This window comes from Zingiber officinale, chromosome 3A (assembly GCF_018446385.1).
Source record: "Zingiber officinale cultivar Zhangliang chromosome 3A, Zo_v1.1, whole genome shotgun sequence".
Classification (NCBI taxonomy): Eukaryota; Viridiplantae; Streptophyta; class Magnoliopsida; order Zingiberales; family Zingiberaceae; genus Zingiber; species Zingiber officinale.
Window position 1 is genome coordinate 1,146,524 of NC_055990.1, and position 15,504 is coordinate 1,162,027.

The following is a 15,504-nucleotide window of genomic DNA, read 5'->3' on the forward strand; positions in this document are numbered from 1 at the left end:
TTCTTTGTTTGCTGATCGGCTTCAGTTGCTGGGTTGAACAAGATTTGATGCGTGGGTTGTGAGATGCTTTATTTTTGTATTGGCTTCAGCTGGCTGGGCAAGTTGGAGTAGTTGCTCTGGTTGAGCTATACTGTGCTCTAAAAATGAGCATTGAAGTCAGGAGGAGATGAATATGTGGCTTAGTGTGTGTTGTTTTGGTTCTGGTTCGTAGTAATGCTCTATGAAAGTTTTGGGTGTAGTTAACAGAAGTAGGTAATAATATGATTTAGTTCGTTTCATGCTTTGCTTGGGTTAATAATACCGTGTGCTATAGATTCCATGCTCAAACTTTTCTTTGATTTAGTTTGGAACAGGTTTAATAGAATCTGAACTAACTTAAGTTATTTGAATTGAATATGCATTGTTTGCAATTCTAACTAGATCACTTCATAAATGTCAGTATATGAACAATGCATAAATTTCTTGTGGGTTAAGATATGTTTAAATCATATTTTCTCTAAATGGTTAACTAGATGAATATCGGTAAGAGTGGTAACAGTACGAGATAAATGTCCTGGAATGAGCTCCGAAGAATGCTTTTCCAACAATAAAAGATAAGAAATGTCAATGGCTACAGATAGATGATTCATGTTCTCGTAGGAGGTACTTCTCAATGGGTCTTGAATAAGAACCAAAAGGATGTGCTCTAAATAAGATTGTCACAACTGGATCATGTTTATTCTTAGTAAGTATGCATCTATGCAAGACCATGATTATAGCTAATTTGTACTTCTAATTAGATATGTAAAACCATGCTTAAAGTTATCTGTACATACCTTCCATTTATATGTTAGGGCCAAGCATATGTTATCTGTTAAGTAACTTCCACTCATATTTGCTAGACAATGGTTAAAGTTAACTGTATGTAACATCTATTTAGCTATGCTTAAGCTTACTTTGGAGAGGGTTGACTCAAATTCAATAATTCCCGGTTGCGACTTCGCTATACTACACTTATTTTGTATTTATTCAAGGAATATACTTGCTGAGTTGTTCATGGACTCACAACATAAATATTGTATTCCTTGTTGAGCTCATGGACTCACAACATAAATATTGTAGGTGCAAATGAGGATACAAGGGAGGTGTTGGGGAACGAGGAGGCGGAGTAGTCGAGGAGATGAGATGAAATGCAAAGCACGTTGTCCGGGGGTCCCAGGAACATGTTAATAAATTTTGTTCCCTGATTCGTTATGTTAAAATGAGTTGGAGACTATGTGCTTGTTTTGTTGGGAGTCTTGTGAATTTCCGTTGAAATGTATATGTTAAGTTTGAGGTTTATATGTGATGCAAACTTTTGAGTCGATAGTGAATGCGGGTTTTATTGCTTTGGAGGTCGGATCAGGGGGTAAGGATCATTTCACCTTTGCCCCCGCTAACTACAGTGCCTAAATATCCTGCAGTTCACCTGAAGTAGCAGTGGACCTGACACACACTGTTGTAGGACAAGAAGTGTCGTCTCCGAAAGTAGCATGGTTCTTTTCGAGAGGACAGCTTTACCTTTCCCTGGTGTATTAAAGGTTAGAAAAAGTCACAGATTGAAAACAAGTGAATACTGATCAACACTTAAACCATGTGACGATCAATATATTCTTGAAACAGCCTGATATTGTTGCACCTGGTGTGAGCATCTTGGGAGCGCATAGGGATAGCTACAACGTATCAGGAGTTGTTGCTTTGCTCAAGGTACCTTTCCCTGTTGACGTTCGTTGCTGACGACAGGTGAGCGATCAAACTCCTTGAGAGATCATCAATTCCTAATTCGATCGGCAGCCACATTGACTTTGCTTTGTTCTTCGCACAGCTATGCCAATACAAGTAGAGTCACTTCCACAGAATATCGCTGACCCTTTTGACTTTGGCGGCGGCCAGATTGATCCCAACTAACGTTAGATGCATCAGATTGTTGGGATGGCTCTATCGAAATCGAAGTACCTTCGCAAATACTCTGAAATACTCTGTGCAAGACGCAAATTACTTGTCCCAAACTTGAGTGTTTAAGCATAGGAAGCAGTTGTAATCTGAAAGAGTTCCATAGCTACACGCCCTCTCTGGTCTCTGTTCATTTTGATCAAATTCGATGCTGCCATACATTAGTTTTGAGGCTATGCAATGTGACAGAGTTGAGCACATCTCTCCAAAGTCTGCCTGATTTCCTGGTATGTTATCATCTCTTTGTATTTTTAATTGTAGGTTATCAATTCTCGTCGATCTATTCCCATAAAATTAGAACAAAAGTAAGCTTGTTACATCTTTTTTGAGTTTCGAATAATTGAAAAATATAACCCTTTTTTAGTTGGAGTTGCAAGGAAAGAAAGGAAAAGTTGTTTGTAAATTGACAATGGTCATGAATCATATGCATTCAAGTAATAGTGGCTAGCAAGATATAACTATGTATTAGTGAATTTGTTTATTTTTTTTTCATGTCGAAAGATGTAACAATTTAACTAAGATATAACTATCTGACTACTTTATTTTTGTTTTATGAGACTATTTATGTGATAGAATGTTTTAGATTGCTTCCTAAATTAAAGAAGTTGAAGATCCATTTGCATCTTTTTTATAATTTTTCCATGCAATTGCTCTTTTACGTGCTTCGAATGATTCCAAATCTCTACTCACTCGAAGACGATCCAGAGGTTTGTTGTTGGACATTTTTATATATAATACCTTAAGCAATGACTCTCTTAATTTGATTTGAATAATCTCTTTTTTTTTATCTAAATTTCAGGTTCCATCTACTCTCCAATTTTTGAATGGGAGAAAGTCCTCAAAAGTTAAAATTATTATCCCTTTCAAGGGTTTTGATAATCCTAAAATAGTTTTAGTCGAAATTAAATCCACAAGGATTCGATCAACCATTTTGAAGATCTTATCAAAGAGAGTTCAGGCGTGGGACGAAGTAGTTGTAAAGTTCCTTATGGGGCTTTGAGTTATATATTTTTATTTGTTGGTTTGTAATTTTTTAGACGTGTTTCTTGTATATTATTGCCACAATATTCTTTATTTTTTTTAATGTTATTTAATGGAGATGCGTTAATTTGAAAACTCACGCCGTCAATTATTTATTATTGTTAATATCATAATTTTAGAGGGTTCTGTGACATTCCGAGGACTACTCATTTAGTTACAAACATGAACAGGTATTTTAACATGAGATAATTGTATAATGCATTATTATTATCTTTTTATACACATTTCCATATGACATTATTTATGTACATATATAACAAGTTATAAATTTTATTTATAAATATTAACTGAGTTAAACATATTGTTTTAATTAATTTATTTTTTTAATTAATTGATGTTGTTTCATCGAACACAAGTTTTTTTTATGAAAAATTTGATTCTCTGCTATGCTTTTGAAAATGAGCCTTTTATCTAATTTTTTATCTGATGCCATAGCCTTTTATGTTGGCTAAATAAGTGTTCAAATTTATTTATTGAAAATTTTATTGAACTTATTTTAAAAAAAAAAAAAATCAAGCGCAACTTATAATTAAAGTATGAACGTTATTATAATCTTCGGCAATTTACCATACGTACGTGATATATTGTATTTACTAAAAAGCGTATCATCGTTGGGTATTTATCAAAAGGCACAGGTAAGTGTTGTGTAATACACAATATAACCCTCCCGCCAATCTCCTCCGTGCAGTCGTCATTTCCCAAGCATCCTAACCATATTTTTGAATAATTTTGATTTTAAAAAAATAAGTTCGATCATTTGTGTACCTCCCTCCTTCGTAACATGCGAGTGCAGCTCCCTCTTTTGAAACCCTAGTTTAGTGACCTCGAGTGTTTCTCAAGCGACATCAAGCATTTCAGTTCAATTAAAAACCAGGACTGTTCGCGAGCCACCAGTGAAGGTTTTTAGGGTTTACGTCAATCATTTAGTATCATAATAGCGCAGAGACGTCGATCGGGTGTATCATCATCCTTTCCACATCAATTAGCTGTAAAGGTTATCATTTTCAAACTCTGTGATTTTGAGAAGTTGAACTAGTATGATTTAATTTTTTTTTTTTTATAAAGTATAGGGTTTAGTTGATGTTAGACAGAAACTGCATTGGAATAATATCTTAGGTCACTTTAAAAGTTTTTTTCAAGCATCCGCGAAAAAAGTAACGCATGAAGACTCTGTTATTTTACATGACCGACACATAGTGCTGATCAAAAAGTCACCCTTTCGTATTTTTTTGGACATAGATGATATGCAGCACATCCGTGAGATTTTGGTAAATATATTTCAAAATTGGGATTCAAGTAGTCAAACCTTTAGATTCTCAGGTACAATTTATAATTTCGTATTTTAATCACTAAGTAGTTATATGGTAAAATATAATCTTTTGGTAAACTTGGGCCTGATATGATGCTGTATCAAGCCCAACATGGGCCTAATAAGATGTCGTATCAGGCCCAACGTGGCCTTGATACGATGTAATAGCAGGCCTAACGTGTGCTTGATATGGCATCGTATCAGGTTCACGGTGTTCCTAATACTTTTGTATTTGTTGGTAGAAGTCTAATCATACTTTAACTTGGTCAGGTGTTCCGGTTGGCTTCACAAGAGGAGACATTTCATTGCTGCTTGGTATTGCAGACCGAGGAGCTTCAATTCCGATGAATTCAGCTAAAGCATCCAGTGACCTCTTTCTAACTTACTTCTCAAACAAAAAAGAAGCTACTAAATCAAGAATTGAGGAGTTGCTTAAATTTTATGGCAATCGCGTTGAAGGGGAAGATGATGTTTTATTATTTTGCAAATTCTATATTTTGTATATATTTGTTTGTGTGTTATTTTCTTCTAGTACATATAAGGTCCCTTTATGTCTTATAGATATAGTAGATGATTTTGAGAATCTTGATAGATTCAACTGGGTTGAAGCAATCCATGAATTTATGGCTCCACAATTACCTAAGATTGGGACATATTTTCATCAACTGAGATAAAACATTCTAACACCAACCCCCCTTACCTAAAGGGATTTGCTGGTCTTTTGACAGTAAGTGTATAATTTATGTTAAATTTATTAATATTTTGCGGATAATTATAAAAAGTTAACCCTTGTGATGGTGAATTAGGCATGGTTTTTGGAGCATGTTCCGATCCAAAAACCATACAAAAAAAGGAGCAAGAATAAATAAGTGGAGGTATATTCCTTCACATATTAGTAAGGTGAGGGAATTGATTGATCAAGTCTCATTTGAAGAGGAAAATTTTGTATACTTTGACTATAGTTTGGTTAAAAAGTCTTGTTTTAACATGCGATTTAATATTCTTACAGGTTGTGATTGACCTAGTCCCTAACCAAGATGAAAAATTATTGGTTGAGAACCTTGTTGGCTTTGATGACAGTCCACATGTAATGGAGGCATCACAAATTGAAGTCACGGAAGGAGGAAGGCAGATTAATAAAGAGTGTTGTAATTGCATTATTCAAGCAAACAGAATTAAAGAGCTAACAATGGAGAACATGCAATTGAAGGAGAGGGTGAAAGAATTACTTAAAATAGTTGAAAATAAAGACATGGAATCTCAATATACCGAGCCTGTAGACGATCCTCAAATTGAACCTGTAGGTGTTACAACAAGAAGTAGGAAAGGACATGACAGAAGTCGCTATGATTACAGGGATACTCCAATTGATAGTCCATTGTGGCTCAAAACTTTACCTAAGAGGCAGCGTAGAAATATACAAATAAGTGAGCCTACGGAGAAAGTTTCAAGTCTAGGAGAAATAAAAAAAAGTAGTCAAAGAATCTGATGTTGTGGGCAAGGGGAAAAGAAAAATTGATATGGATGAAATGGAAGAAGAAATTGATATTGTACAATTGATGGAAGACAAATCTGATGAAGATGCAGAGAAGGATGTAGATATGTTTGCCAAATATGATAAAATGAGGAAACAAGTCATTGCTGTAAGACGATATCTGCAAAATTCATTGTAATTTGTTAGATTTAATTGATTATCTAATTGCCTTTTTTGTTTATGTGCATAGTTTGTGAAGAAGCAATTTAAGTCTTCCAAGAAAAAAAAAACAAGACGAAGAGGTGACGTACTTGTTAAAAGCCTTGGAGCAAATAAAGTATGTAAATTACATAGTTGATTAGTTAAGACAATTATATGCTTCTATAATTACATAGTTGATCTAAGGTTATTAAAATTAAATTTCTAAAAATAATCTCTGATTCGTTTACTTTGTAGGTTTACAAATGATATAGTTTGGGAGGAACCATCCTTTTGTTTAAATTTGTATTCCCTTTTATCTGGTGTGAATGGAGCGATGTTGACAAGAGAGGATGTAATCGACACATATTGTAAAATTCAATTTAGGGGGGCATTTCCGTCTGGAAGCACATACAACAAGTTAATATATTGTTCAACATTCTTCATAGTAAGAAATTTATTTGAGAATAGTAAAAATTAGAATTCATTTTATTATTTGGTTATGTATGTATGACATTGCATATTTGTAGTCATTAATGAAATCGTCAAGTAAGTTTGCCTTCCAACACCTGTTAAAGACAGATAGAGGAGATGAAGAGGTAAGGTATATTTTTATACCTTTGTGCAGTGATAATGCATACTTCCACTTGCTGCTCATGGACACCAAATCAATGACGTTCAATCAGTACAATTCTCTAACAAGTGGAAGTAAATACAAACTCGAATTCGAAGCAGCGGTGAGTATCTAATAATAATGGGTATGGTTGTATTCTAATATAAATGCTAGTTGATGGAAAATGGAAATTCCTCTTCAATCTTCAGGTATCAGATTTTAAATTATACAGTCGTGAGCACGTTGCTGCTATTGATCCAAACTTGGAAAGGCATTATCCGTTTGATAAATGGGTCTCTCGCACAATAGAATGTCAACAACAACATGCAAGGTAAATCTAGCACAGAGTGTGAATAGAACTTATTGATAAAAACAATATTGACCATAAAAATGTTGTTGTTATTTACAGCGTTGACTGTGGCTTCTTTGTGATGCAATACATTCGATGTCGCCTATATGATATGAAGATGGACATCAAACAAGGAGACAGGAAAAAGATTAGAATTGATGTAATGGTATCAATTTTGAGGGATAAGTATTTTAAAACATTGGATTAAATATCCATAGTCTTGTAAGGTAAAAACTTGTATAGAATGTAAATGAACTTATTACGTAGTGTAGGTAGTGTAATATCTTTGTATGTAGTCTTTGTTGTTTAATACAGTGGATTGTAGTATATGAGAAGATTATAAACTGCCACTGGAATATTAATAATATTGCATAGTGATTAGTCAAATAAAAGTCACAATATACAAAATGCGATGCTAGTGCATATAGTGGAAAGAGAAATAATGTAAAGAAGTTATACTCCACACCATTTCTATCTTCTCAATACTAAAAACATGGTAACGGTTGGGATTGTTTAGAAACTCAAATTGGATCGGACCAACACTCGATTTCAAGAGCACAAGGTCGGCTTTGTTCCGTGCACTGTTCCGTGCCAACTGGCACGGAGCAATAACTTCTTGGACATGGTGTCTAAAAACATTTTGACACCAGATATACTTTTTCCCCAGTCAGACCTTCACAGGGGAGGTGATTTCAGGTAAATCCAAGTAAGGGAGGGCCATCAGTGGGTTTGGTCAAAAATCACTGATGGACCTAGGCACCTCTCATTGGACCCATTTTAGTTCTACTGGGAATCTGGAGTTGCAAGGACTCCAACTCTGCTGGAAAATCATTATTTAAAGGTATATTTGTGTTGGGAAAAAACAAAATATAATCAGCCCCCATTGGACCTGATATGCTCTCATATCAGGCCCAACATGGGCCTGATATGATTACATATAAGGCCCAACGTGGGCCTGGTATGGTATCGTTTCATGAAGCTTCATTCTATCTCCCCATAATATAAACTCCAAACATGCTAACAGGGGCCTGATAAAAAAAATAAAATAAGATCAATTTTAAAATGGTGCTTCCATAGGGTTGGAAAGGAAGGTTGTGCACTGTTCCGTGCCAACTGACACGGAGCAATAACTTCTTGGACATGGTGTCTAAAAATGTTCTGACACCAAATATACCTTCTCCCCAGTCAGACCTTCAAAAGGGAGGTGATTTCAGGTAATCTAAGTAGGGGAGGGCCATCAGTGGGTTTTGGTTAAAACCCACTGATGGACCTAGACACCTCTGATTCGTCCCATTTCAGGTCTACTAGGATTCTGGAGTTGCAAGGACTCCAATGCTACTGGCAAATCATTATTGAAAGCTCTTTAGGTGATAGGAAAAAATAAAAGATAATCAGCCCCCGTTGGGCCTGATATGAGAGCATATCAGGCCCAACGGGGGCTTGATATGATTGCATATCAGGCCCAACGTGGGCCTGGTATGGTATCGTTTCATGAAGCTTGATTCTATCTCCCCATAATATAAATTCAGATAATACAAGAGTACTAATGGTTAGATAGGATTGTAGGTTAGTTTTAGTTATGCTTATTTTACTATCTGTTATGCTTGTTTGTTATGCCTGTAGAAGGTGTAGCTTGTAGCGTAGAGTGACACTACGCTATAGGTTCATCTTTGCTGGTTAGTTAGGAGTTCAATTATTGCATTAGGTTTAGAGAACAAAACCCCCCAAACAGACCCTTAGTTTGATCTTGTCTGAAAATAAATGTCCTATCACTAGTTCCACATGAGAGACGACCCGGTCCTCTACTATACTACCTTAGTGTAGGTTAAGGGGTTCAGTAGATTAGAAATAAATTAATTTGATAATGAGCGAGTGACAGTCGTATCCATCACCAAATTTTAGCGTCGTTGTCGGAGAATCTAGTGGTGTTCGTTTGTTTTTAGACTTTACATAGTTTTATCCTTATCTTGTTTTTATTTTTTTGATTTGTTATTTTATTTTTATTTCGATGTCACTATTAGTATCTCTCTTTTTCTCTGGAACTTTACAGATTGAAGGAAAGGGGTAAGGGGAGAATACTAGTAGTTACACCGTGAATAAAGACCACTTTTGGTCAATTTCATCATTTAGACCACCATTTCAGGTTTTCTATATTTTGCATTTCATTTTTTTCAACTATATTCTCTCTTATTTCTATTTCTTTAGTGGTTGCGTAAAAATTCAAAAATATTGTTAGGGCTTCATTATTCATTGCTTGCATGTATGCATGCTATCTTGTATATTTTCTTGTGTCTTTTGATTATATTTGCATGAGTGTTTCAGGTTAGACCAGGGAATCTCTTTTGTGTCATCAGTTTTAGTGTGTTCAGGACTTCAGATCTGTTAAGTAATATGGAGAACAACACTGAAAAGACTCTAAGAGAGCTTTGGGCACCAGATTTGTCAGAGGATTCTTTTTGTATTTATCATTCTGATTTGGATGTAGACTTCGAGTTATGGAAAATTGCACATTTATTACCAAAGTTTCATGGACTATCTGGTGAAGATCCCAACAGACATCTGCACCAAACCGTTGTCTTTTTGCCTTTTAACAATGGTTTTAACAAAAACTGTTGTCTTTTAGTAATTTTTTTGGCCTATGACAACGGTTTTTAAAAACCGTTGTCTATTTATGTTTTTTTGGGGATACGACAACGGTTTTTAAAGGGTACGACAACAGTTTTTTAAAACTGTTGTCTATGTGCGCTTTTTTGGGATTACGACAACGGTTTTTAAAAATCGTTGTCTATTAAGTGTTGTTGAATGCGATTGTTTTTTCTTTCGCCACTTTTTCTCCTTCGTCATTTGTCTGTTTTACGCCTTGTTTTTTTATGTCTCTTTCCCAAAACCCTACTCTTCGCCGTCTCCTCCTCACCACCCTCTTCGCCGCCTCTCTCCTCACCACCCTCTTCACCGCCTTCTTCGCCGCCTCCCTCCTCACCGCCCTCTTCGCCGCCTCCCTCCTCACCGCCCTCTTCGTTGCCTCCTTCCTCGCTGCCCTCTTCGTCGCCTCAACTTTCGGCCTCGCCACCTCCTCCTCGCGGCCTCTACTTTCAGTCATCTTCACCGTCTCCTCCTCGTCGCCTCGACTTTCAGCCATCTTTGTTGCCTCCTTCTCACCAGCGCCTCCTCCTCGCCACCATAGGGCTCATCATTATGGTCATGTGCACGATTCAGCTGTAACTAGCGTCAGTATAGTTTCTGAGGGGACTTTGGATCTCGATGAGGTATCTTCCTATCTCTTGCTGTTCGATATGAAGCTCTAGTTTTTGTGCTAAGCCATTTCTGTTCTTTTGTTTTTGTGGCTTGAAGTTGATTGTAATGATTTCCTGATGACTTAGCAATGTACTCTTGCAATCCAACACCTACTTGTCAAAAATTGATTAGAATTTTGGTGCTGGCATCAGATATCGAGACCATTTCTCCATGATGAAATTACTTCTGGAGTCCCTAACATTTTGTTGCATTATATTCTCGCTAGATTAAAGACCGGCATGAACTACTCTACTAGATTTAGAATTATTTTACTTGGAGAAAATAAATTTGCCTACGGCATGCTATTTCACATCTTCACTTTTAAGTTAAATGCTTCCAAAAATGGGCAGAAGATGGAAAATGATTGTAGAACCGTTCGGCCTTACTATGGATTTAGTTGTAAACGCATTAGCGTTTTCCCTAAATTTACCAAGCTTAGGTGGTTTAAATTATGGACACATCTTGTCCTATTAAGGCCAAGTGTGCTTTTTCTCTTTGGAAACCAAGATAAATGTTATAAGATCTTGGGTGCTTTTACATTTCAAGTTCAATTTATCTGATATTTCTTTCGCAGTTCAATTTTCAGAAATCAATTAAACCGAATCATTCTTGAAACACCAAGATATAGAACCTTCATTTTTGTGATTGACACCTTTGTAGTACTGCCTAAGGATCTGAAATAACTCGCTCCTCTACCGAATGGACCTTATAATTGATCGCTATCCATCTTTTCACCTTGTTCCAAAGAGCACAAGTGTTGGGGCACTCAAAGAACAAGTGGTTGTTTAACTCATCATGTCGCCAACAACATACACAACCCTTGTTCGGTTCATATGACATTATGTCTGTTGTTCGTAGTTTCCCATGTGCAAATAGTCATACAATGCAACGATGTTTTGGCATGATCTCTGGCCTCCAGACCACCGGTGCCCAAGTCACCTCCGACCCTCTTAGTTTGAAGATCTCATAGGCATTTGCAATCCCCTTCTTCTCTACTGAGAACCACTTAATTATCATCATGTTCGCTACACCAATTTCATTTAAACCCCTTTGGATCTTGTTCCAAATGTCCACAAGCCTCTTAATAAGAGGTGAGTCCGAAGAATTGACTTCCTAATGCTAAAAATTAACACTCTTGATGTAGTGTTGGTGCACCCATTTCACCCATAGCGAGTCAATTTTGGATTAAATTTCCCATAGTGTTTTGTTTAGTAGAGCATCATTCCATGTATGAAGGTCCCGAAGTCCATATCCCCCATCAATTTTAGAAAGACAAATGGTGATCCACAATATTGGAGGATGCGCTAACAAGATTTCACATCTCACATGCGTTAACAAGATTGTTTCCATCTTACATGTTAATAACTTAATTTCTATTCTGATCTTTTTTTCTTTGGTTTTGACCCTTTTTGCAGGGTTTTAGTGATGTTCAAATTTCCACACTGAAGTAAAATGAAGCATTGACAAGAGAGAGGGAAAGGGAGATTATACAGGTAACATATTTTGAAACATTTGGATTACCTGGGTCAGTAAATCCATCTTATTCATTTGTGGGTTGGTGTTATGAGGTTCAATGGCTATGCATATTAGTATCATCTAAATGTTTCAGGACTTTATGGATAATTTTTGTTAAAGGTTGTAAAATCAGTGAAGGAACTTGTTCAAATCATAATAGATCTCTCAGTCCTTGTCATAGATCAAGTAAGTTTTTCTTTTGATACTTAGTGACTAGGAGTTTATGTGGATACCATGCATCATGTTATGATACATGTGATATTAACAGGGAACCATGTTTGATGGATTGATTACAATGTACATAATGTTGCAAGTTTAGTGGAAGATGGCTTTAAATAGTTAGAGAAGGTTCTTTCTCTTATTGCTTTTTTTTTTGTCTTATGCTTTGTCCTTTGTCATTCTTTAATTGCCTAGATATCTAAAAGATGTGAGTTGGTTATGTTAGTCATAGAAAATATTTAAAAATGACCTCTTTTTTGCTAGTTATTTGCGATTATGAAGTAAATTTTGGTTGATGCCATAAAAGGAATTTGTTTGATGCCCATGAGCCAAATGGAGAATGAATAGATAGTGACCCTTTCACTTAAAAAGGTTATGGAACATATACCTTGGTTGGTTCATGCTCTATGCTTTTTATCATGAGCAAATATTTGCTCGTGCATCTCTTTTTATTGTTCTACTCATTTTCACATTCTTGAATCTTGACTTTATATTACACGTTTATAAGTTTTATCAGTTGCCTAACTCTTATGAATTGTCATTTTATTAGTGTTCTTTTTCTCCAAACAATGATGTCTTTTTGGAAGTAATGGCATTATTGTGCATCAGTATTATCTTAGACTAGAGAAAACAATTTTTGATGTCACCAGTCAGAACAAAAACAAAGATTTCAGTGTATTGTTTTCTTTACTCACCAGCCTATTAGAAAATCGAGTGCTCTATTAACTGCTGCTATATCATCTGGTAATCTTGTAGCTGGCTCAAACCAGATCCCTAGTAAGGTAATTCCAATATATCCCCCTTGATTTGGCTTTTGCACAAGAACAACACTCTATTTTAGATAACACCCTGACTAACATTTAGATCATTCGATTAAAAGAGAAACTAATGCTGAAACCTGATATTTCTTTCTATATAGGGAGACTGTTGATGCATGGGAAAGCAAAAGGTTATGACCAGCTACATATGGTTCAACAGATGAATTCCCTTTGCTGCAATTGAGGCCAAGGTAAGAAGCCAAGGAGGAAGAGTAGTGATTTGGTGGAAATATTCCCAGATCATGGGCAAGGATGGGTTCAATGTTTGGCTGAATGACAGTGATCCAGTATTTCACTCTATCCCCAAACTCTCTAAAGCACACATCAGCATAAGCAGTGAAGTCCTCTCTGCATCACAATGGACACTATCTTAGACATTATTCGAGGAAATGCAAATGAAAGGGCTGTAGTAGAAATGTACACAATCTTTGGGCTCAAGAGTCCAAAATATTCATCTTCCAAAGATTGGGGGAGGTCAAAGTGAAGAAGAGTGACATGAGGTTCAATTCCTGCCGGCCAAACACAGTTTGGTAAAATTGTGACTGAAAATTGTTAAGGTATGACCACTATTCTAATTGTACCATATTTCTTGAGTTCATTGATCAAGTTATTATAATACTGCACCCCTTCTAGATTAACTGGCCCTCTACCATCTGCAACATGGCACCAATTAGAATCATGTAATGCTTAAACTATTTGGTCAGGAAAATAAATTATTGCAAGGTGAATGCCGACTAGGAATGACTCTGCTCCAGGAGATAGAGAATCTGTAGGCATCCAGGCCCATGTCATGCATCAACTTCACATCTTCCTGCCAACAAGAAAAACCAAAATTTTATATGCCTACAGTTCACACGATTGCATAATTGCCTAAAAAAAAGAGCAGAATTAGATACTTGTTTTCCACCAATGTGCATAGTCATTCATAAAAAAGAGCAGAATGAAATTGTTATCACTTGTCTTTAATGATCAACTAATGCTCTTCACTCTTCAGTCCTTACTAAAATGATTAAGATATTCTAAAGTTAGATTTCAGCCTGATGAAGAATGTTCTTTGTGACTGTACAATAGTGCAAGCCGAGCAATTAAATGTGCTAGTTGTTGTAAGATTTTTACTGAAAATGTGTGATAATACATATAGTTTGTCAGGAGTAGGTTTATTTATTGAAATCACTCATTTTACAATTTAACAACATTTAGGAAGTGCATTTCTCGGTGCTCTAGCATTATGTTTAGGCAAACTTATGGAATTAATTTCTATTTTTTATCTAACAGAAGTGTTAAGTAATTATCTTTACAACCTTTTATTCTTGGACTTTCGTTTACAAAAGTATTTATCCTCTGTTGATGGTAATTTTCTTAGCAGATGAACTATCCAATCTGGCTAACCGGTCATTGTGCGTACCTAGTCTTAGCGTTCATCTTTATTTTTAAATTAATAATAAAAGATTCAGTTTAAGTCTAGTCAATTAGTGTCAGTTCCAGGATTGTGGATACTATTTTTGTGCCATCATCAGACAATCTAATTCAAGTTTATGATTGCTTCCAGGGTCATTTTGATGACGTTGAAAGAGCACCTATCTTGCCATCTAAACCCCCTAAGGAGACCAAAGAGATGGTAATTTTCTTGTTCTGTCTAAATTTGGCAACATTAAGATATATAAATTGAACACTTCTAAGTGGGAACAATGTCATAATGGACTTTTTTACAAGATGAAAATAAGAGTAAGAAGGGTATTGCCGAGATATATGAGGTTCGCTGCTTCATTCATGCAAATCATTTTTATTAATCAGCTAATGCGTGATAGATAGACTATGCTCACTTGATTTTTCATGTCTAATTTAGCTAGATTCTATAACGCTTTTTTGATGCTCGATGATAGAACCAGAATCTGGTTGTTGCTCTAAGCCATTTCTGCAAGTAGATTTTCCTGAATTTGCTATTAATTAAGCAAATGCTATATGTAGATCTGCAAGTCTTCGATTTTTAGATTAATTTAAATAATTATGCTGATTTACTAAAGAAATTTTAGATTGAAAATGCGGACCTGTCTATTAAACTTTCACAAATCTCTCATAATTTTTGCATTACCTAAGTGAGTAGATGAAGAATGTGTGGTCTTGATAACCATTGTTAGCTTCAGCTCTCTAATTCCATAAATCAGAGACATCTGAGTGCGGTGTTTAGTGGGTTGTGTTTGATTCTCAAGATAGAATAACTTGTGGGTTGTGTTTAACAAGACAGGAAAAAGGAAAAGGGGGAAAGAAATTAATATTCTACATTAGAATTCTTATCTTATCTTGATTTTTGAACACTAAGTTGCTGGCGGATTATCTCGCTAACAAAGCAGTTGAACCCATAGTAGATGGAGTTTCGCTAGACTTCAAATTGGATAGAATTTTTTTTGGTATATGTAAAGTTGATAGGTTTGGTTTACCATACTTAAGAGTTACTTGTAAAGCCATATAGCTGGTCTTTTAAGACATACTACTCTTTGAGTTTTTGTAAAACTGTAATAAGGTCAGGTGTGAAATTTCCAAGAGATCCATTTTTTATGCCATTTACTCCTAGGAAATGAATTAACTTGCAATCATATGCTATTTACCTCAGGGAAAAGATAATGACCCGTTTCTGTGAAAGGAGAAGAAAAGAGAAGCTAGGAGGGAGGAGAAACCAGAAAAGGCTGCAGTTTAGAAGATGCA

General features: G+C 35.7%; 1 protein-coding gene across 1 annotated transcript; it reads right to left on the reverse strand.

The window, feature by feature from the left end:
• Positions 1-12,848: 12,848 nt before the first annotated feature.
• On the reverse strand, positions 12,849-13,615 carry LOC122053443 (beta-glucosidase 32-like). The gene is made up of 4 exons (XM_042615497.1): positions 13,537-13,615; positions 13,383-13,454; positions 13,223-13,310; positions 12,849-13,149 (listed from the first exon to the last, which is right to left on the reverse strand). Exons 1-4 carry the CDS (start codon positions 13,595-13,597, stop codon positions 12,849-12,851), a joined length of 522 nt encoding a protein of 173 aa, XP_042471431.1. The 5' UTR covers positions 13,598-13,615.
• Between the last annotated feature and the right edge of the window lie 1,889 nt (positions 13,616-15,504).

Bases quoted from the DNA above. Each gene is read 5' to 3' on its own strand.
- LOC122053443 (XM_042615497.1), bottom strand. From the start codon at position 13,597: ATGCATGACATGGGCCTGGATGCCTACAGATTCTCTATCTCCTGGAGC. The intron at 13,455-13,536 runs GTCGGCATTCAC...GCCATGTTGCAG, and splicing joins CTGGAGCAGAGTCATTCCTA to ATGGTAGAGGGCCAGTTAAT. The intron at 13,311-13,382 runs GTACAATTAGAA...TTTGGCCGGCAG, and splicing joins CAATGAACTCAAGAAATATG to GAATTGAACCTCATGTCACT.